General features: G+C 40.0%; 1 protein-coding gene across 8 annotated transcripts in view; it reads left to right on the top strand.

Moving 5' to 3' along the window:
* The window catches only part of ppfibp2b (PPFIA binding protein 2b), a 61626-nt gene that overhangs the window by 35451 nt on the left and 3517 nt on the right, over positions 1-22658 (top strand). For 3 of the 8 annotated variants that reach the window (XM_085913620.1, XM_085913615.1, XM_085913622.1), the window contains 22 exons: positions 5614-5760; positions 7461-7688; positions 8484-8576; positions 12576-12687; positions 14090-14151; positions 14246-14321; positions 14444-14526; positions 14796-14863; positions 14952-15014; positions 15123-15183; positions 15349-15396; positions 16794-16953; positions 17426-17458; positions 18288-18320; positions 18728-18863; positions 18956-19075; positions 19949-20099; positions 20907-21018; positions 21096-21184; positions 21276-21398; positions 22215-22340; positions 22416-22604. In XM_085913620.1, the coding sequence (XP_085769746.1) occupies positions 5614-5760; positions 7461-7688; positions 8484-8576; positions 12576-12687; positions 14090-14151; positions 14246-14321; positions 14444-14526; positions 14796-14863; positions 14952-15014; positions 15123-15183; positions 15349-15396; positions 16794-16953; positions 17426-17458; positions 18288-18320; positions 18728-18863; positions 18956-19075; positions 19949-20099; positions 20907-21018; positions 21096-21184; positions 21276-21398; positions 22215-22340; positions 22416-22604 (2313 nt within the window). Of the gene's footprint in view, positions 1-5613; positions 5761-7460; positions 7689-8483; positions 8577-11236; positions 11330-12575; positions 12688-14089; positions 14152-14245; positions 14322-14443; positions 14527-14795; positions 14864-14951; positions 15015-15122; positions 15184-15348; positions 15397-16793; positions 16954-17425; positions 17459-18287; positions 18321-18727; positions 18864-18955; positions 19076-19948; positions 20100-20906; positions 21019-21095; positions 21185-21275; positions 21399-22214; positions 22341-22415; positions 22605-22658 lie in introns of all 8 variants that reach the window. The other 5 variants (XM_085913623.1, XM_085913618.1, XM_085913616.1 and 2 more) reach the window with 5 other exon arrangements.

The raw sequence follows: 22658 nt of genomic DNA, 5'->3' as shown, positions 1-22658 counted from the left end.
TGTGCGTGTGTGCGTGTGTGTGCGTGTGTGTGCGCGTGTGTGCGCGTGTGTGTGTGTGCGTGCGTGTGCGTGCGTGTGCGTGTGTGTGTGTGTGTGTGTGTGTGTGTGTGTGTGTGTGTGTGTGTGTGTGTGTGTGTGTGTGTGTGTGTGTGTGTGTCGCGCTGGGATCATTTGGGGTTTTCAGCTCTCCATTTGGAGTCTTCGTGAGCTCACTGTGATAAACTAAAACTGATGTTTGTTGTAGACATCCAACATGGATTTGTAATCTCTTCAATTAATGAGCCTGACACATTTAAAGCTATTGACTTTGAAAATCACCCATTATATCACTTATTCATAATGCCAATTTTCACACTTTAAATTATTTCATTAATGTACCTTCTACAGTCTCTCCTTGCATTTTAAGAGACATCTGTGATTAACTGCTTTTGTTACATTCCCATTTGGGTAGGAGCCAACATTCAATCTTAAAATGTTCCTTTTGCTCTTTCATTTCAAATATTCCTTTGTTCTTTTTTGTCTTTGATTTTTCAAGCAAGAAGCAGTAACTATTAACTTTGTACAAAGAGTGCTGCCAAGCATGCTGGAAAATCTGCAGCTTCACCATCACTGCGGTATGAATGTTGTTATTAGGATATGGTTGGTTTCAAATGTCATCTCTGGTATTGGTGATGTGTTCATGGTGTACCCAGCTTGGTTCTGCTTGCACTGCTGCACTGGATAAATTGATGGATAGCTTGACGTGATAATCAGAAGCTTAGAAGTGAAGTGAGTAAGAGGGGAGGTTCGCTTCATGCAAAAATTCCCTTCCCTCCCTCTGGGCCAGTTGTAATTCGGATGTTGATTGTGGGAAAGCCCCTCGCAGTTCAGCCCTGTCTGCTTTTTTTTAATGTAAAGAGGGTTTAAGATTCTTGAAGACCTGCTATAGAAAGGGAAGAAAACTATGTGAGTAAAAATCAACTCTTTTGTTCCAATAGGCATTTTAACAACAAAGCCATGCTACAATGGCCACAATGAACAATGAATGTGACCCTATCAAGAATTACTTTAATCCAAGCACCTATTTTTCTGTTGGTAAATATAGAAGAAGAAAAAACAACAGGGTATGGAGTGTATTTGCAATGTAATTGAACAATGATTAATGTTTGCTGTCTGCCTCAAAGAAATTATAGTTTCCAGATCAACGATGAATCTTACTTCCTTTGCTGGCCAGCAATAAGCCTAATTGTGTTCAAATTGAGTTTATATTTTAAAACACATTTTCAAAAGAAAATATACATGTCAGTTGAATGTTTGGGCAGTGTTTGATGAACATTTTAGCATTTAATTCATGCCAGTGTAAAAATAAACAATCATCAGACATAAAAGCATTGGACCTTATAACCACTGTGCAATGTACAGTCTGTTTTTTTTCTTTTCTTTCTCTTTCATGAAACCATAATTTACATTGAAAGTATTGGACAATTCTTCAAATTCACATTTATGCCCCCCCCCCATGTGTTACATCTACACCTTCTCTTTAGTAGGTGAAATGCATATAAGTACATATAGCAAATTATACTGTATTTTTTTGAAAATTCTAACATTTTAGACAGTGCCAGAAAGAGTATCGTATTTTTTTAACTATAAGTCGTGTTTTTTTTTTTTTTATAGTTGGGTGGGGGGGCGACTACTCAGGAACGACATGTGTAAAACTAATCTTACCCAAAGTAGTCCAAGTTCCATGGGTACCTTGATTTTTTTCTTTTTTGTGGACAGCCGGTACTCTGGGCGGGGTAACCAGTATAAAACCCCCGTCTTCTCGGTCACTTCTCTTTCAGCATTAATCTTACCCCAAGATCCAAGCCAGTGGGTTATGACAGGAAAGAGTTTTGCAGTTTGTTTTTTTTAGATTTTTGCACGAGTCATCACAACGCTTCGTTTCTGCCTGTTTAGTTTGCACTTTTGACCAATAAATTTTGGTAGCTTCCAAACTTTAATTGCATCCCTAGTTTAAAGTGAAAAGCTTTGTAAAACTAGTACTGTATTTTCCACACCAAAAGGTGCACTTAAAAGCCTTTAGTTTTCTCAAAAATCGTAGGTGCACCTTTTAGTAAGGTGCGCCTTTTTTTGTGGACCAAATTCCAAAATCTGTAAATTTCTTTTGTGTGGCTTCCGTAATATACAGGCGTAATATGTAGACCCAATGAACCAGTCAGAGTACATTACGTTTTACGGGCAAAAAAAACAATCAGAGGACTGTACGTAACATGTAGCGTATTGATCAATAAATACTATTGTTTGTGCAAAGCAAACACCATTAGGACCCTCTAAAATTGCATCGACAAAGAGACATGCTTACATGAAACAACTCAAGCTTTCTGGAAAGCCAGGATCACTGCGGAAGAACAACGTGACAACGACGAGACAATGACGAGAGGGAACCTGGCATGTTTAATGCCAAACTTGTTTAACTGTTTAATTGGGATACAGAAGAGGAGTATTTTGATGGATTTGCGTATTAATATCGATTAACAATGTGTGTACAATTCAGTGCATGATTAAATAGTAGAATAAAATACAATGGAACTGACTGCCTTGCTCCTATGACTTTTTTTTTTTATCACCGTAAACCATTGCATGCATGTACAATATTCTGTGTGTGGATTAAGTACAAAAAAAAATGGTAATTGAGTCTGTCATCCTGAAGTGCGTTATGGTGTGGAAAATACGGTAATAAAATAGTGTCTGAATCTTTTCATTCACGACTCAAATGCTTTCTTTGCAATTAGCTGGAGCAAGACATTGGTTATCAGTGTTTTGAAAAAATAATAATCCATTGATCTTTAAATTTGATTTTAAAAAGAGAAATTGAGATTACCGTAATTTTCGGACTATAAATCGCGTCTTTTTTCATAGTTTGGGTGGTGGGGCGACTTATACTCAGGAGCGATTTATATGTGATTTTTTTCACAAATTTTCAAAATTCAAAAATCCGCGATGTAGTGAACCCGCGATAAACAAACCGCGATTTAGCAAGGGATTTTACTGTCATTTGAACTGCAAGTGACGTCACCGGTGCCGCGCGGCGGTTGTTTACATAAAGGACAAATGATACGATCGCGGAATGACAAAGATGACGAAGGGCCCCACGTTTGAAGGATTTCATGATTTGGAGTGACACAAGGTTTCAAAAACGTATTTATGTTATAGTTATTTGTTATATAGTTATTTATATTTTATTTTGTGTAGTAACTTGTATATGTTTTTATCATTACAGTTCAGTAGTTGTTGGCTCGTTGAACTCTTGTTTTGTTAAATAAAGAGCCATTTACCATACCCACGTCTTTCCTGGTACTTTGTTAACGCTACAATATACACTACTCAAAAAAATTAAAGGAACACTTTGAAAACACATCAGATTTCAATGGTAAAAAAAAAAAGGATATCTATACTGATATGGACAGTTTAATGTCTCAGGAACAAAAAGATGCCACATCTTTTGATGTTAATAAAGGTTTTCAGCCTACAGAGGGCTCAGTATATAGACACCCCAAAAATCAAGGCATGGCAGGCTCGTCCATTTTGCCTAAATTCAATTTCTGCAATTCAAAACTCTTTTCAATATCTTGTGTAGCCCCCACATGCTTGTATGCATGCTTGACAACGTCGAGGCATGCTCCTAATGAGACGACGGATGGTGTCTTGTGCGATGTCCTCCCAGATCTGTCTAAGGGCATCAGTAAGCTCCTGCAAAGTCTAACAAGCAACCTGGCGGCGTCTGATGGACCGAAACATTATGTCCCAAAGGTGTTCTATCGGGTTTAGATTAGGTGATCGTGAGGGCCATTCAATTGTGTCAATTCCTTCATCCTCCAGATACTGTCTGCATACTCTTGCCACATGAGGCCGGAAATGTCGTGGATCAGGAGGAACCTAGGACCTACTGCACCAGCGTCGGGTCTGACCATGGGTGCGAGGATTTCATCCCGATACCTAATGTCAGTGAGACTGCCGTTCTCTAGCCTGTAGAGGTCTGTTCGTCCCTCCATGGAAATGCCTCCCCAGACCATCACTGACCCACCACCGAACCGGTCATGCTGAATGATGTTGCAGGCAGCATAGCGCTCTCCTTGGCTTCTCCAGACCCTTTCACGTCTATCACAAGTGCTCAGCGTAAACCTGCTCTCATCTGTGAAAAGCACAGGGCGCCAGTGGCGGACTTGCCAATTTTGGTGTTCTATGGCAAATGCAACTGCCTGTCTCCTGGAATCCCCTCCATTCTCTGGAGATTGTACTGAGAGACATGTCAAAACTTATTGCAACAGCACACATGGGTGTCATCCTGGAAGAGTTGTACAATCTGCGCAACTTCAGGAGGGTTAAGAAATTGCCTCATGCTTCCAGTCGTGATAATGACTCTTGCCAACACTTGTGGAAACACAGTTAAAAAAGATCAAGAGGGAGGAACTTGAAATGGCCTCCACCTGCAAAACCAGTCCTGTTTTGGGGACCATCTTGTTGTTGCCCCTCTAGTGTACCTGTTGTGAATTCCATCAACACCAATGCAGCTGAAAGTGATTAACAACCCCCTCTGCCACGTGCCTGACCAAAACCTTATCAGAAAAGTGTAATTGAATTCATGCCATACCCTGATAAAAAAACTGTTCCTTTAATTTTTTTGAGCAGTGTAGTTATATACTAGATCTGTGCGCACGGCATTGTTGACATAAAGGATGAGGAATTTGATTGATGGATTTAATGATTAGGAGTGACACAGATGGTTTGATAATATTGTTGTTATATGATAGTTATTTGAAATATACTTTATATATCATTATGTGGGTCTGTGGAATAATTAAAAATGCCTTACAACGAGTCCGATGTCAGCGGCGCGGCGCATACCCGACATTGTTTACATAAAGGACGATTGATTGATTTAATGAATTGGAGTGACACAGATGGTTTTATAAACGTGTTATTTATGTAATAGTTATTAGAATAACTCTGAATGTTACGTCAGGCACGTTCTCAGCTCCTTGTTTGTGTATATGTCACGTTAGCATACCATATCGTTTAGCCTGTTGTTGCTGGTTCATGTCTGTTCTTGGTGTTGGATTTTGACAAATCCATTTGCCCCAAAAGTGCGACTTATACTCCGGTGCGACTTATACATGTTTTTTTCCACTTTATTGTGCATTTTATGGCTGGTGCGACTTATACACCGGAGCGACTTATAGTCCGAAAATTACGGTACTTCCAAAGAGGAAATGAAAACACTTGTGGTCAGAGACTTTAGAGAGAAGACATACATAGACAATTTTGTGCCCACCATCAATTTTCGCTTTCACACACTTTTTTTTTTTTTTTTTGTCTGCCATACCATGGAGGCATCGGGTTTTATTAATAGAGCCCTTGACTTGCCTGTGTATGAGTGTGTGTATATTTAGCTTCATGGGGTCCGGGTCCCCAGTCAAGTCTGATTTCTCAGTGTGGGAAGAACACTGAACTTAGGAACGCCTAAACGTCTCTCGTCTTTGCTCTGGTACATTATGTTCGGACATTTACTATGTTTGTGAATAATTGTTTTTTTTCCAACTCATGTTATTGATTCTGTGTCTTTGTTTTTCTCAGGAACTGGTGAGCAGGACGTCTCTGGAAACTCAGAAGTTAGATCTGATGGATGAGGTCTCATACCTGAAACTGAAGTTGGTTAGCATTGAGGAAACGCAGAAAACACATCCACAAGATCCCATGGACACAAACCAGAACAAAGCAGAGGTAGGCAAAGTTCTGCTTATATATAAGTTTGTGTGCGTGTGCGTGCGTGCGTGTGTGTTTGCGTGCGTGCGTGTTTTTTTTAACTTTAATCATTATGTACTTTTAAATATACCAACATATTAAAATGAGGCTAAACATGGTGTTTGTATGAGATTATGGCATTATATGGTCATCATAAAATTTAGGTCCTGCTGAAGGGAGCTTGAGTTCCAACTTAATGGTCTATCCTGTCTATTTGTATCCAAGTATATAATATTTCCTTTTTTTTTTTTTTTTTTTTTACCTCTGAGAAAATGTTTTGCATCTTACAAGAAGCTTTGATGGGGGCCATATGGTTGTGATATATTTGAATACTTGACACAAATTTCATGTTTGCTTGATGTCAACCGTTGTATCATGACAGATCAACAGTTTTGCTTATGTTGCTCAAAAATAATAATGAATCCCCATCCTGGACAATTTGCCATTGAAATAAATGCCTTTCGCCTTTTTAATATTTGGAATGCACGTTTTGAAACCCCCCCCAAAAGTGTGCTTTCACCAATCTCAAACATATTCTCCCACATCTCATTTGCGCAACGTTCTCTCTTAGTCACAGTTGGCGTTATCCTCCATTCGCCTAATGGTTGTCCCGAGCACACATTTACAGGAAGCCAAATGCGTCAATTTTTAATTTAATTAAAAAAAAATGTTTAACTAAAGATTGTTCACAAGTAAGGGCGGCTCGGTGGAGCACTGGGTAGCACATCCGCCTCACAGTTAGGAGGGTGCGGGTTCAATTCCACCTCCGGCCCTCCCTGTGTGGAGTTTGCATGTTCTCCCCGAGTCCGGGTGGGTTTTCTCCGGGCACTCCGGTTTCCTCCCACATCCTAAAAACATGCTTGGTAGGCCAATTGAAGACTCTAAATTGTCCCTAGGTATGAGTACGAGTGTGGATGATTGTTCGTCTCTGTGTGCCCTGCGATTGGCTGGCAACCGGTTCAGGGTGACCCCCGCCTACTGCCCGATGACGGCTGGGATAGGCTCCAGCACGCCCGCGACCCCCGTGGGGACAAAGACATCACATGGCATCCAGAGACATTGCCAGGGGACTTTAGCCAGAAAATGTCAAATTTGCACTGCTGACTACATTGGTCACCAAATGATGACGTGAATGATGTGCGGAGGGTGGAGTATTATTAAACATAACTGGAATTTGTGCACTTATTAATATTTGTAGCGTAAACGTCACTTTGGCCCATATTTTCCTGTTCACTCAGCTGTAGAAAGTGTTGTTCAGTGTACACACTTACAAGGGAACAACAAACAAAATACTAACACTGATTACAACCAAAATGCACCGTGCAGTACTTTCACTGTGCATTTTCTATTTCTGGCCAAATTCATATTATGTTGAATTAATCTATAAGCTATTTTGTATTAGACTATTACCGAATAGCCACTTTTCCCAAAAGGCCTAACCTTCTCTCTTGCCATTGTTATTCTTTATTCTTTCACGTCTTTGGGAGTGTTTTTCTCTTTGATAGTAGCCAGGTCGGCCATATTGCCATGGGTTGCTAGGGTAGCAAAAAAGTCCTAGATTCACATTTTATGACCTTGCAACTGACTGCTTCATTTGTATTTTTCTTTATTTCAATAATTTCCTTCTCTACCACCACCCTTGATTTGCCTGCCATGGTTCATTGGGTCTTTCCTCCCAGTGCGTGGTAAATCTCATTAGTGAGCTCCAGGAGCAGATGTGCAGGTTTCAAGAGGAAATCAGCAATCGCATTCAGGAGAAGCGGGCCCTGGAAGATGGTGACACCCAGCGTGGAGAGCCACGTGCTGACCAAGCCCAGGGTCACAGCCCTGTGGTCGGGCTGAGTGGCACAAACCTGAGCCTGCGTGGCCTCAGTACTTGGAAGCACAACGGAGCACTGACTACAAATGTAGGGAGACTTCATGGATGACTGTGTCTTACCCTCTACTGCCCCCCCACACACACACACACAAATCTTCGCCTCTCCCCTTTTAACCAATCCACATCGCAACTGGTACAGAAAATTTCCCAGAGAAACAAACTAACAATTTTTGCTGTGTCTGTAGTGTTCATTTCTTTGGGATGTTCTTGCAGAAATGGAGACTTATGGTTTTCCTCATGCTTCCATTCTTTGAGGTGATGCATAGACACTCCAAACAGTATTATTTACCATTTTTTTAACTGTCGCAATTGTGTTCCAGGTCACAGTACCATATAAAAAATAGCATTTCTCTTAAAGTAACCATGTGACTTGACAGTATCTTGTGTGTGTATTACTTGCATGACAGAATCTTTGACTAACCAGGTTTGTAGGAAAGTACTTATCCAATAAATGAAATTTGAGATAGAAACAATCATTAACTTGTAAATTAGACATAACCATTGGAGTATAAGATGTGCAGTCTCTTCATGCTCATATATATGATCCCTTTGAAGGGTTCTAATTTCCAACTCCTTTTGATAACCGCACGTCCTGGTGGCTCTTTACGGGAGGTCCTGGTTCCTGCATTAACCACTGTTTCTGACTGGGGAGACCTTTACAACTGCAATGAGTGTTAACCTGCTCTTTGAATTTCCTTCCATCTTAGCATGTTTGGTAACAGAATTACCCATTTGGACACCCCCACCCACTCCGTCCTAATAATTTTATTGGTTAAGTCATTTTTGGTTTAATTAAACCTGTTTTTCTTATGTTTTCCCATAGGATTTTTTGCAAGAAGTCAAGAAACTTAAGAATAAAGTGGAGGAGTTGGAGGAAGAGAAGGAACAGTATGAGAGACAACTTCGAGTCACCAAGGTACTGTACAGTCCATGCATGATAAAAAATGTATCAGGACTGTAACGGTATACGAAACCACATTAAAGGGGAAGTCAATTAAAATGTTCCTTTACAATATGTTCTCTGCACCTCCACAAGTCTAAACATAGTATTCTATTCATTATTCCATTTGTGAAATATGAATTCGTCAGAAAACCCCATCCGTTTTTATCCATTTCAGAGGACGGCCATTTTATCATGTACTGCCATTTCTTAACTGAAAATGACATCACAGTGCCTAAGTGCTCAGGTAACGATCATCACAAGCTGTCTTGGGGAAGTTCATTTCCTACACAAAGTTCAGTTCACAAATTTTAAAATGAACTTATTCTGTTCATAGTTCATAATTTTGATTTTATGAACTAAGTTTGGCGGCTCGGTGGGGCAGTGGGTAGCACGTCCGCCTCACAGTAAGGAGGGTGCGGGTTCGATTCCACCTCCGGCCCTCCCTGTGTGGAGTTTGCATGTTCTCCCCGTGTCCGCGTGGGTTTTCTCTGGGCACTCCGGTTTCCTCCCACATCCCAAAAAAAACATGCTTGATAGGCCGATTGAGCACTCCAAATTGTCCCTAGGTGTGAGTGCGAGTGCGAATGGTTGTTCGTCTCTGTGTGCCCTGCGATTGGTTGGCAACCAGTTCAGGGTGTCCCCCGCCTACTGCCCGATGACGGCTGGGATAGGCTCCAGCACGCCCGCGATCCCCGTGGGGACTAAGCGGTTCAGAAAATGAATGAATGAATGAATGAATGAACTAAGTTTATCATTCCCAAAATGAAAAGTTATTTTCTTCTTCTTCTTCAAAAAAAAGGCTGGTTAGCACTTTCTCATTGTTTTCACCCATTCCAATCACACTAGTATCCAGGTGCTGATATCACCCTACAATCTCAAATACAGAAGAAAATTGCTTGAATTGTTTTTTTTTTTTTCAAGAATTGAAACAAAACACAACGGTGATCCAAAACGTGCAAACACAAACAATTGCTAAAGGTGCCAGACTGAGGTAGGAAACAAAGGATGTACATGTGCAAAAAAATAATATTTGCTTTAAATAACTTTTCATTTTTGTGAATGCATTATTTCTTAACGTCTTTGCCCAAAGAACTAGAAAACGTTTAGAATTTGGGCCATAAATGTGCAAAAGTATAGGTGCAAAGCCCAAATAAATTACTAAAACAAAAAATATCTTATTAAGAGTAATTTGTGGTTCAACGGCATTGACAGCACTACAACTTCCCATAAAATTCTTGAATGCTGTCATAGCATAACACCTTATCGTTGCCGTTTGACAAGAAAAGCGTCATTGCGCTTTCTTCACTCGTCCAAACACTCGTCGCATTTTGATGACTCACGCGCCGAACGAATATATGTGGCGGCGTTGACAAATAGTCTTTCCCCACCTAATCAATCCTTGTTTACAGTGTGTTTAGCGAGGTTTTAATTTGAAGTCTCAGAAGAGACAATATGGCATCCTTGAACAAAAGTGACGCCCTATAAAACCGTTCACTGGCCCCAAAATGAGCGCGTTCACAAAAACGTTCACGAAGCAAAACTGCTCTACGTTCAGTTCACGATTGTCTAAAATATGAATTATTCATGAACTGTCGTTTAAGTACAACACTAATCACAGCTCTCCTCTGGGTTTGATCACTTGATGTGCACAAGATGAGCCCTTGCGCACAGTGATATGGTTTTGAGTTGACAGCAGTACAAGACAAACTGGCCACCCCCAGAGATGAATAAAATGGTAGATTTATTGCTCCTTGATTAAAGGTACTTTAATATAAAACACAAAATGTATATTCGAGAGTGGCGGGCTCATTAAAACTTTAGTTAAATCATAATGAAGAATCATAACGCAGAGATTAAAACATACCGGAGTAAGTAAATGCATTTTATTAACCTTTGCTGATTGAGAGAATGTAACTCATGGGAAAATAACAGTGTTGTCAATCATTTTGGCAGTGACTAAAATGTGTTTGCTGCTAGAGTTTATTTCAAATTGCATCTATCATCTGTTTTATTAAGCTATTAGAATGAATTTTCTGAATTCACCATAAAAGGCTTTCTGAAGAGTTCTGAAGAAGGCTCAGCAATGTAAATAGTTTCTAAAAATACCATTTATTTTTTAGGTTTGTATTCTTGTTTTTTAGTGTCTAGTACAAACAGAGTGTTAACTAAATATATAAAAATCCTAAAGCAGTCATGTTAAAGAACGTTAACTGCATGTGCAATTAGCTCTCTTTCACCTAACAATTTTTTGAGTGCCATTGCATCCTCTGTGCTCACATTGCTTCCTTCTCCCCCTCCTTTTTCCTGTACTATCTGCTGTCTTCTCTATAAACCCCTCCATGTGGCCTGCTGTCTCCTTTTCTGCTCCACTGTTCTCTACATTTTGCAATCTCCTCCATCATTACTCTCTTCCTGTGTGTGTGTGTGTGTGTGTGTGTGTGTGTGTGTGTGTGTGTGTGTGTGTGTGTGTGTGTGTGTGTGTGTGTGTGTGTGTGTGTGTGTGTGTGTGTGTGTGCGTGTGCGTGTGCGGGTGCGTGTGCGGGTGCGGGTGCGTGCGCATGCGCCACATGCGTTTCCATTCTTTCTCTCTCCTCTAGCTCTCTATCTCTTACTCACTCCATGTGTGTTACCAGTCGCTCATGACTCAGCTGTCCAGTCTCAAGCTGACTGTGGGGCACACACAGCTGGAGAAGCAACAGTGGGAAGAGCGATGGCGCTGCGCACAGGTGCCCACGCCTCTTACTTTTCCTGGCTCCTGCTTTTCTGGCTCTTTTTCTGTGTTCCCTTTTCAACCTTCCTTTTTTAGCACAGTCGGTGCTCTTGTATGCGCTTTTCCACCTCTAATCTTGGCAAGGTTTTGAAATGCTTGTTTGTCACTTGACAACATAAACCCTTTATTGCTGTTTCTTTATCCAGACTTGGTAATTTTTTAAGTGGAACCACAAATTTAGTTATTCATGTTACACAAGCATTTTCACATGATTGCCACGGGACAGGGACTTTCTCAGAAAAAGACAATGTGGGTTCACAGACAATCAAAACAGTCTCTCTTCCTACCCAGCAGTTTGTCTGCCCGCCTGCAAGGAGCGCATGATGACGTTTAGGTCAGATGTATGCCACCTGGCTGTTCAGACTCTGGTCACATTCCACAAAATCCCAAACAGATCTGATCACAGACCAAATACGTATCAGTGAGATTTAAAAAAAAAAAAAATCGTAATTGAGATGTTCGGACTGTCTTTTAAAAATCATATTCAGGTTATTCGGAATTGATCTGCAGAGTGAATGTAGCCTAATAACACTGACATAACGTGAATGACAGCCAAACATTGTCAACCAAAAAATGTTGTCATTGAGCTTGAAAACCTTATTGAACAATGCTACTGAACTAACAAGATATTATATATAAAAAAAAAAAATTCTGCAACTTGCCCTGGAATCCTTCGGAACTGTTGATACATAGGCTCATCCTCTTAGCTGCTTTTACCTTTCTTGAAATGAATATCCAAGATTAAATTGAATTACAGAAAAGAAAGCTCTGTTCATCAACAAACTTCAAGCAATGAACTTAAAATAAATGATCCATCCATTTGTTGTGGACAGTTTATGTAATAATATGAGGAGGTACATTTACATGGTTTCACAGTCATAATCTCCCTCCAAAGCGAAGCGCTACTACAATGTTGCCTCGTACTAAAATGATGTTGACACGCCTAAAACTAGTATTCCACTTTTTACTTGTGCCCTTCTGTGGAGAAGTATTTTTTTACATTTTGTTGATTGGGTCATTATCCTTTTTGAAGGACCCATGACCTCCATGACAGCAAAGCCTGTTTCTTAAATTTGTATACATGGACTAATTTTGCTGATCATTGAGGGGTTTCCTTTCTGTAATGGAAGCATGCTAAAAATTGTGTCCAAAGATGCGGAAGACTGACTTGATGATTTTTTTCTGCTCATCTGCTTCCACAGGCTGAAATTACAGACCTGCAGCAGCTCCTTGCCTCCAAAGATGCTGAGATCGAATGCCTACAGACCCAACTTCTGGCCAGAGGCAGCACAGCCAATGACAACGCAGAGAGAGGTACATGCTGATGTCAGCCTGACTGTCACATTGAATCTACAGTTCAAGGAGAATATTGTAAATGTGTGTGAATGTGTGTATGCACGTCTGTCAACTTGAATTACTTGTGTTTCAACTAACTGAACAACTCTTAACTTGTCCCTCCTTTGCCGTGTATTTGGCTTTTTCTTGATTTTATGCTGCCCTCTGCTGTAGAGGAGGTGTACATCAAACATCTGATAAACAAATGTAAGACAAAACCGCCCTTTTGTCGTTGATCTCTTTCCCATTCAGCTCATGTCTGTTGGACCAGCACAATTTCTGTGTTTCTTGTTGTTGAGTCTAAATGTTACTCTTCCCACTAAATTGTTTTACTATGACTCCTTCCCACAACTTGAGTCTCAATTTCACTACTTTGTAAACTCATGGCAATTACCAACTTAAGACACAGGTGCATAAAAGTATGAAGTCAAAGTCCGCTTTATTGTCAATTTCTTCACATGTTAAGACACACAAAGAGATCGAAATTAAGTTTCCCACCGTCCGACGATCTTTGATTATTACGGTTACATCAGTTTGAGATTAGGCCACAGCAAAAAAAAATTGTCAGTCACGTACCTAGTCAATGAATAAAAAGAGAGACGACACTTTAACGAAACATGTGTTACGTCTGAGAAATGTAGCCTATTTTATTGCAAAAAGATCATGTTCAGTCTTAAAAGAAACAGTTTAATATGTTTATTGTCATGGTTGTAATTTCCATTCTAATAATACATAACTGTACTGTACTGCATCATACTGAGAGCTGTTTATTTTTTGCTTAACTCAATTAGTCACATTGGAGAGTAAAAAATAATAGGAACAGCTCTCTGTATGATGTGGTACAGTTTCACACCCTTGCAACTACCACCACAATCATGAACATCCTTCTGACATCATTATATATATTTTTAAAGGTCTAATACTCGGGACAGATTTTGTGTTGGGTGTCGTTTTATTGTGCAAGTTAATCTGCAAGTCACTGTTTGGCATTACAGGTTAATTGGACGATTAATTTATTCACTGCCATTGATGGCTATAAACATCAGAAATCCATTTTAACTGGGCTGGCAGTGAACGAAGGCAGTGGTTCGTCCTCTACGTGACATCATAGAACATAGTTGCTGCTTTGCTTTTTTTTTTTTTTAAGTATGCGAACATCACAAACATCGTGAAATTAATTTCACAGTTTGTTTTTGTCTCCAATGGCTGGTGGTTGCGCTTCCCGTCAGCACGCATTTGTTTTGTTTGCTGCGTCATATTAGCATGGTTGTCATATCTCTCACAAACAGAGTCAGACAGAGTCAGACACTCATCAAATATTTTAATGAACTTGACATTAGCTTGGATTTATGAAATTCACTTGGATGGCTCATGTTTTCAGATCAGGAATACCAGAGGCTGAAGGTGGGGATGGAGTCTCTTTTAGCTTCAAACGATGAAAAGGTAATAAAATACACTTCTACGATTTGAGAGATGAATGATGATAACTCTGACATAATTTGAGAATTCAAGCTCCCCACCTGGTTTGCATCAACAGACGCGCCGTATAGAGGAGCTGACAAATCTGGTTGGCCAGTATAGAAAGATTAATGAGCTCATGGCACTCACACATGGTAAGAATATCACCTGTTGAAGTACTGAATACAGTTTGTGCTTTACTGAGTAAAACCTAGGTAACATTCACATGTTACAGTCTTCTTTTCTCTTCTTTTTATTCATTTTTCCGATCATCTAGGAAGCAGTGAAGAGGAGCTGAGTGGCAGTTTAAAAGTCAGAGCCATTGCACACAAAGCCCATTGCGATATCTACAGGTCAGAGGTAAGGTCACAAAGCATCCAATATAACCTCTAAAAATTTTAAATGTTCGTATTGCTTTGTATTACATAGCAAACAATTTCTCCTTTTCTATACAATAGCACTATTTTTCAGGAGGAAACAATTCTTATTTAAGAGGGCATGGTTGCTCGTCTAACTGTTCACGTAACAGACAGAATTATATTCACCTTGAGTCTGCCCAGAAAGACTCCAGTTCCTTATGTGGAATGTACATTTTATGAATGGTGACAAATGATTTTGCTTTTCCATAGATGTCATCAAGAGGATCTTCGCCACTTATGTTATCCTCATCACCTTACCAGAGGGACCTAGATTCATGGTATACTGCTAACACGTAACATATCCATTGCATTGGGATTTTGCACTACTGTGGATCTCATACATGTTTTGCGTGCCATTTATTTCAGTTTTCAGAACTCTATGGACATATCTCTTTCTACTGGCGATGCAACCTTCTTAAATGGATCATGGTGAAGATTCACCCCTTGTCTTTCATTGATCGCATGTACAAAAAAAGAAAAGACGATGACGTTGGAATGATACATAAATATACTACATAAACATGTTCTTTTGTTCAGGCATCAGCGCAGGTTGCAGTCAAGCAGTCTTGAGGAATTGCAGAGCAGATCTTTACAAAAGGTTCCCACAATTTGTTCTGATCCTGTTTGATTGCCATTCTGCTGTTATTCTAATTGAACTAATCAATATGATGCATTATTAGTGTAATCATAGATGTCCTGCTTTTTAACATGCAAACTTAATTTGTTCTTTCTGCTTGCATGTGTGTATTTGTGTGGGTGGTAGCCCGTAGAGGTCCTGCCAGATGAAAGTGAATCAGACCTAGGGGGAGAGGTACTGGTCTACTGCATGGCATAACACAATCTAACACGCTGCTTTATACGTAAACAGAATTTACAGTTGTTGATTGCATAACAATGTTTGGGGGGGGGGGTTGACAGAGACACTCTTCAGTGAACTGAGGAAACTGACACATAAGGTCACTTAGGGTTCTCATTTTTTTTCTTGAGCTTCTGTTCCAGGCTGCAATGTTATTATTATTATTATTACTATTATTATTATTTTGCTACAGCAATTAAGGTTCAGAGACCTCGCACATGTCCATGTAGGACTTAGTTAGCATTGCCAAATGACTGCCGCTGTTGCAAATAAATGTTAAAAAGTTTTCCATATTTTATAGGATGTCCATAAGCTATTTTAACAACTTGAAGCATTAATTACAAAGGCATTTGATAAGACGTCTGAACAACATTAGTTTCAGCGTCGTCAGCCTGATTTGGAATCAGCGCCAAAAGAATTCATCTCAAAATGTTTCCTTGCATCCCTGATTAACGAATGTAGTAAAAATGTGTTGACCAGTATAGATACTTCCGTGCATGAATAAAACCATTACAATCAGAAATTGCACCTACAGGAGGTGCAAAGGCTAGTCAGGTTCTTCCGCATCAGACTCATTCAACCAGCATTAAAGCTTTTCTTGTACACTGGGGCATTTTCCTTTTGTAACAGAACCCGTGAAAAAAGTGTTCCCAGAATATTGGAAAGAGAATAAATACAATGTAATGAGAATTCGGCAGAACTAATAGATCTTGCTCATTGCTTTATTGATGAATTAAGAGGCTGTGTACTCTAGATTAACTGTTCAAAACTTACTAACAATTATTTTATGTAATATTTTTCTTACATTTGACAGGCCAAGCGGATAAATTCCCTTTCCATAATGATACAGTGTATGATCTTGTTTATGACGCAGATTCACACACACACACACACACACACACACACACACACACACACACACACACACACACACACACACGCACACATGCACACACACAGACACCGACACAAGAGGAGAAATCCACATGAAGTGGCTGTCAGAAGTGTTTAACATCATGACTGCCTCCCAGCTCTTTTTTTCTGTTGGCCTTTCTCCTGTTATTTACTCCTAGCCCCAATGACTTGGGTGCAGCATCCCATGCACCCTCCTGTTATGCAACAGTACAACATCACATCATTATCATGATCAAATTGGATGTGTTGTGTGCAGACAAAGGCGAACACTTGACATATTTGCAGTCATCTGAATTAGCATAGAGGCATGTTCACTGCACATCAGAAATGAAGCTACATCCACCTTGCTATATCCTTGAAACACTCTTGAGGCTATGGCAGTTAATTTTACAAAATGTTGAGCCTGCCATTTTAAAAGAAACATTTGTCTTTGGCAGAATGCTCTTATGGAGCTGAACAAGTACCAGACGCTGCCAGGGAAGCTGTGTGGAAAAAGTGAGCTAAGGACCAAGATGAACGGTGACAGAGAAAGAGAAGAATATTTATCTCCTGTAAGGCTCTCGCCTGTCTATAGCCACGACCAGGACTACAGTCTGAGTGAGTTTCATCTTTGGTTTTATACAATCTGCTGGTCCGCTCTTTAGCGGCTTTCAAATTTGGATCATCTACTCGAATATTTTACAACCAATATGTGAGAGGATGCCCAATTTCTATGTATTGACTATATCTTTGTTATTTTGTTGTTGTATTTCTGTTTTAACTGTCACTGGATTTGAAGTGACCTATATCCACTACTTGTCTTCTGTTTACTGAACACCTTAAACAACTTGCATGTGCATCCATACAAAATACAGGTAAATAGTGTCAACAGTGGGCAGCGGCTAAACTAAAGCAAACAATCAATAAATTGGAAATAATAAATACAGTGTTTAGGTTTGATTGCAGGTAACATCTGAATGAGCAACTCTGTCACTTAACTGCTGCTTCAACTGCTTTCCACTTGTGCTCTTTCTTATCTTCCCGCCTGCTTTGCTGTTGGACTTTTCTGTTTCCTTGTTTATGGCTACAGTTCGCTTCAGGAGTGCCAGTGCTCCAGTTTTAGGTACTGTATGCTCCACTTGGTAAACCAGAAATTCCTCTTCATGAAAAGGAAATCACAAAGACATTTTATCAGCAAAATCCAGTTTATATTGTAGCTGGTATCTGTTATTTGTGGAGGATGCATTTCCAGCTCAGAGGCAGATTTTTTTATTTTTTTTATTAAAGCCATACACCGTGTGGCACAGTCTTTTGCAATGCCAACACTGTGTCGACCATTACAGAATATATCAGACTCTCCTTCAATAAGGCTGAGTTGGACGCTAGCAGGAATGAGTGCACCATGCTTTAAAAATCTTTTTTTAAGGTTTAGTATCCAAAGTAAACAAACAAGTATGTTACCTGACATGCCCCAGGCTCCCTGTGCCTCATACGGCATGATCTATTCTTGAGTGTGGGTTGAGAAATAAAAAGCAACTCAAACGATAGCATTTACTCGCAATTTAGTAAGCTAGTAAGATCATGAAAGATACTGGAGTTTATTCTAGCACCTCTCTTGTTAAACTCATGTTTTAGCCTGTGAAGACGATCACGCCAACAAATTAAGGACAAACATTGCATGGTGTGGAGTGACCTCATTATTCAAGCTTGTCCTCGACTCACATGAACATGCCTATTGTGGACGAAGCCTTATGCACAGATAATGCTGAATATCTGCTGAATAAATATGAATCACAAACTTTGTGAGTCATCTTTATCAAGTTAGCGGCATTGTACCTGCCTAAGGCTCATTGGTTTGCTTGTTTGTACAATCAACATACTGTATGAGGTCCTTTTGGGTGTGACTAATGCCTGCTTATTTTTTCTTCTCACTTTTTATTAACCGGGCTCAGGATCTCCTGGAAAGTATGATCTTTACTATACTGGTGGGTATTGCATAATTAATCTGTGCATCATTATTACATAAACATACACATAAACCTTGCTTTTCATTTCATCATAAATTAGCAATTGTGTACTTCTGTTGTCATCTATTTTTAGATAACCAGTGCATATTGTTGATATAATTGCGAAAAGAGTCCATAGTATTGTAGTATTCTGCATTATTGTTCATGCAGCAAAGTTGAAGCATTTTGCTCATTGACTGCAGAGGTGCATGTCCCGTAAGGGAATGGTTGTCTTTAGCAATGTGCCCTGCCATTAGGAATGAATGACTACCAAAACAAATACTGATTATAATTGTAATTATAATCCTTTTAAAGGAGTCACTCTGCAGATGATAACGTAACACACAGCCTAATTAATGTTCCTCTTTTTTGTTCCTATCTGATAGAATGTTCAGAGCAACTAGAAGGGTGTATATTGTCAGAGCAGTCACCTCTATCCTCTGAAATGAACTCTGGACACCACTCTCCTATGTCACCCGAAAACAGGAAAAGCCAAAGAGGCATAAAGAAGCTCTGGGGCTTGTAAGTAATCATAGTAAAATTACGGCATTCTCGATAGCTTTGATTATTTTCCGTCCTTATTACTTGAACTTTATTGGTCATGCTTTTTGCAGGATTCGTCGGAGTCAATCAGGTAGTCCAGTTCAAACACATGACCCCGATCTTGTCGAGTTCAAGAGGGGAGGCCCCCGAAACACAACTGGACCAAGACAGGCACGTTCAGGGAACATAAGGTACAAGACATTTACTTCTCTTTGAAGATATGCATGCATGGACGCAAACGCACGTGTGCACACATCGACACACACACACCTCTCAATCTGAACTTTTTATATAATCAATCATTACGCTTGCCTTATACTGCCTTACATATAGTAAAACCCCAACATCATCCACAAAGTCCGTGGCATAAATTATGCACATCACACCTTACTGTATAAAAACTGCAATTGTTCTTCACAATGGTTATTGCAACCATCTACTATGGGAAAAAAACTCTTAACAGTTGTCAACAGTGGTGCTTCCAGTCCATCGGTTAGTTGTAATGCACATTACAAAGTCATTCTGATCTGGTAAACAACTGAATGCCATGACCATTGTGTTTTGTGGATTAGCAGTTGTAATGCAACCTAAATATCTTGTTTGTGATAAAAGAACCTGTAAAATAAATGATGGATCCAACCATTCACAAAATTGTATTGGTTTGGTTTCTTGCATTACCAGTTCCTCACTCCTTCACAGGTTTTGTGAGAATTCTCCTGCCTGACTGATGTGCCATGTGGCATTTTAACACTGGGAGGGTCACACTAATATGTTCATCAACTCTGTAGTCAACATCTTGCACACTGATCAACTTGCACCTTTCCACCTTGAGACTACACTGGAATGACTTTTTTATTAGTATTCCTTTTTTCATGTCTTTAATATTTTAAGTGATTCAGCATGCCTGTTTTGACACGTGTTGTGATTTTGACTTGTTGATAAAGTACTGTATCTGTCTATCATATCTAGCTATCGGCTCATGTTCTTCAAGTGCCTGTTGGAATTGATTCAATAGCTCCACGATACCCTATCCGAAAATCTTGTTTCTCCGATTTGAATTTCAGAGACCTGAAGCTGCATTTTTCTAGGTGGAACACAGAGCAGGTGTGTGCGTGGCTTGAGGACATTGGACTGGGCCAGTATGCCACCATGGCTCACCAGTGGGTCAGCAGTGGTCAAACTTTATTGTCTGCCACCCCGCAAGACTTAGAAAAGGTACACGCACGCTTGCACGTACGCACACGTGCACATACACACACACACACGCCACAGGGCTAAAGAGCGAAAGACTGGACTGCTCAGAAGTGGCCTTCAATGAACACTAATGTAAATCCTATTGAACATATGAGCAGAAACGGCCTGGAGAAAGCACAGTTTGAACTTGAGACAACTGGATCAGTTTGCACATGAGGAGTGAGCCAAAATCCGTCTGTTGAGAGGTGCCAAAGGCAAATAGTGTGAAACAAATGTTTAGCTTTTTTTTTTGTGCAGGCTTTGTTTCATCAGTTTGTTTTGAAAATCATTCTGTTGAAGCACAATTAAAAACAGTCTGTTTTTCCTTGGTTAATTTTCATTTTGTTTTTATTTACAACTTTTGTCAAATTTATTTTTGAAGCACTGTGGGCTTTTCTTTCATTAGCAGAGCGGTACCAACAATTTTGTGTTCGTGTACGCACAGCAACACCAATCCCCAGTCTTCTGAATCATCTGCTCATTTAGCTGTCAGGAAAATCTTGTGCACTGCATGTTAATTGTTTTTAGTTGTACTTGTCTCTTCACTGTTGTTGTTTGTCTGTTCATTTGACATTTAGTAACACCTGCCTCTGATATTCAGCCTGCCTTTTAGTTCCGCCTTCAACAATGTCATGTCATCTTCCTCACACCTCCCTTCTGCTTTGTCTACTGTCTCTTTCATTGGGATGGTGTTTTTTTGGGGGGGGGGGTTTGCAGGTGCAATTTCATCTCTTAACCATCAAACATAGCTGTGAAGGAAAAATGCATTCTATCTTTTCATATCTCTAGGAAATGGGAATGAAAAATCCATTGCACAGGAAGAAACTCCATTTAGCTATCAAGACGTTTAATAGCAAGCAGCACGAGAAGTCTGCCGAGCTGGATTACCTCTGGGTCACTCGTATGTACAAAACACCAGAAATGTATTTATCTCAATAACAATAATACTTTAAACTTAATGCAACATGTGTTCCGAAGGCTGGCTAGATGACATTGGCCTTCCTCAGTATAAGGACCAATTTAGTGAAGGAAGAGTGGATGGGCAGATGTTGCAGTACCTTACCGTGGTATGTTCTATAGAAAGTTGAATAGCATAATCAGCATAACATAAATATAAAATCGTTGTAAAACCACTGATGTTTCCACCTCTCTTTTCAGAACGACTTGTTGGTCCTCAAAGTGACCAGCCAACTGCATCATCTCAGCATCAAGTGTGCCATACATGTTCTACACGTTAACAAGTTCAACCCTAACTGCCTCAAACGCAGGCCTGGCACTGAGGTCAGTAAGATATATGTACATGCTGGTAAAACAACCAATAATAAATGAGATGACTTTTCTTTCCATTTTACTCTGCTGCGTATTCCTACTGAGTCTGACTTTTTCAAGGGCCAACTCTGCAGTGCTCAGAAAGCACACTTTTGTCCGCCAAACAACTAATCTTTTTCCTCGCTTTCTTTTTTGATCGATGGAAATATTTTTTGTTCTTTGGCCCCAAAGCCTAGTTGTTCAATTTTTGATTTCCTACAATAATTCCTTAAATACTGGCCTTGACTCAAACAGAAACCATGCGAAAACTAAAAAAAATAGTAATAATGACTGTAACTATAAATGCTGCAGATCCTAGATTCTGGTCTCTTACATGGACGTGAAAGAACTAGTGAAACCAGAAAATTTAGTCTGGATATGCCTGTTCGGGTCCTAATAAAAAAAAGTTGCACCTATTAAAGAACCAACAATCTCTCCTATGACTCAGAGTGGCTTACTGGCTCCCACTGATGCTTTAAACACGTTCACTATGCGATGTTAAAGATGATTTTAAGTTATTTGCCAATGATGATTTTCTCACCATTCTCATATACACCCCTCTCTCAACCACCTACCCATCCAGTTACGGGTGGGTTGGAGCCTATTCCAGCAGACTTTGGGCAAGAGGTTGGCTGCATTTATTATAAACTCACATAAACACGATGCAAGCATTCAGACTCCACTGAAAGGATGGATAATCTTTGCATGTATGGCACAATATCTAACCACGAGAAGAACTGAATGATGAGTAAAAAGCAGTAACCATGTATGTTTTTGTGTGTGGTTCAGAACCAGTTTGCGCCCAGCGAGGTGGTTCAGTGGTCCAATCATCGAGTCATGGAGTGGCTGAGATCTGTGGATCTGGCAGAATACGCCCCAAACCTGAGAGGCAGTGGAGTTCACGGAGGAATAATAGTGAGTTTACTCACGTGGAATTATGACACAATGTTTCACGATTAACTTAAGTGTCTTGTGCCTCTCCGGTAATAGATGTTGGAGCCTCGGTTTAATTCCGACTCGCTGGCCATGCTGCTTAACATCCCTCCTCAGAAAACACTGCTGCGGCGCCACTTGACCACCAATTTCAGCAGCCTGGTGGGAGCACAAGCTCAGCAGGAGAAGAAAGACTACATAGAGGCAGTGAACTACACACCACTCAGCATCACTGCCAAAGTCAAGGTGAGATAGTAGGAGGCAAATAAGGCCAGCACAACTACATTCTACAGCATGAGG

This window comes from Syngnathus leptorhynchus, chromosome 6, assembly GCF_054491065.1.
Source record: "Syngnathus leptorhynchus isolate UIUO chromosome 6, UIUO_Slep, whole genome shotgun sequence".
NCBI lineage: Eukaryota > Metazoa > Chordata > Actinopteri > Syngnathiformes > Syngnathidae > Syngnathus > Syngnathus leptorhynchus.
This window is presented reverse-complemented; position numbering and strand designations above follow the sequence as displayed.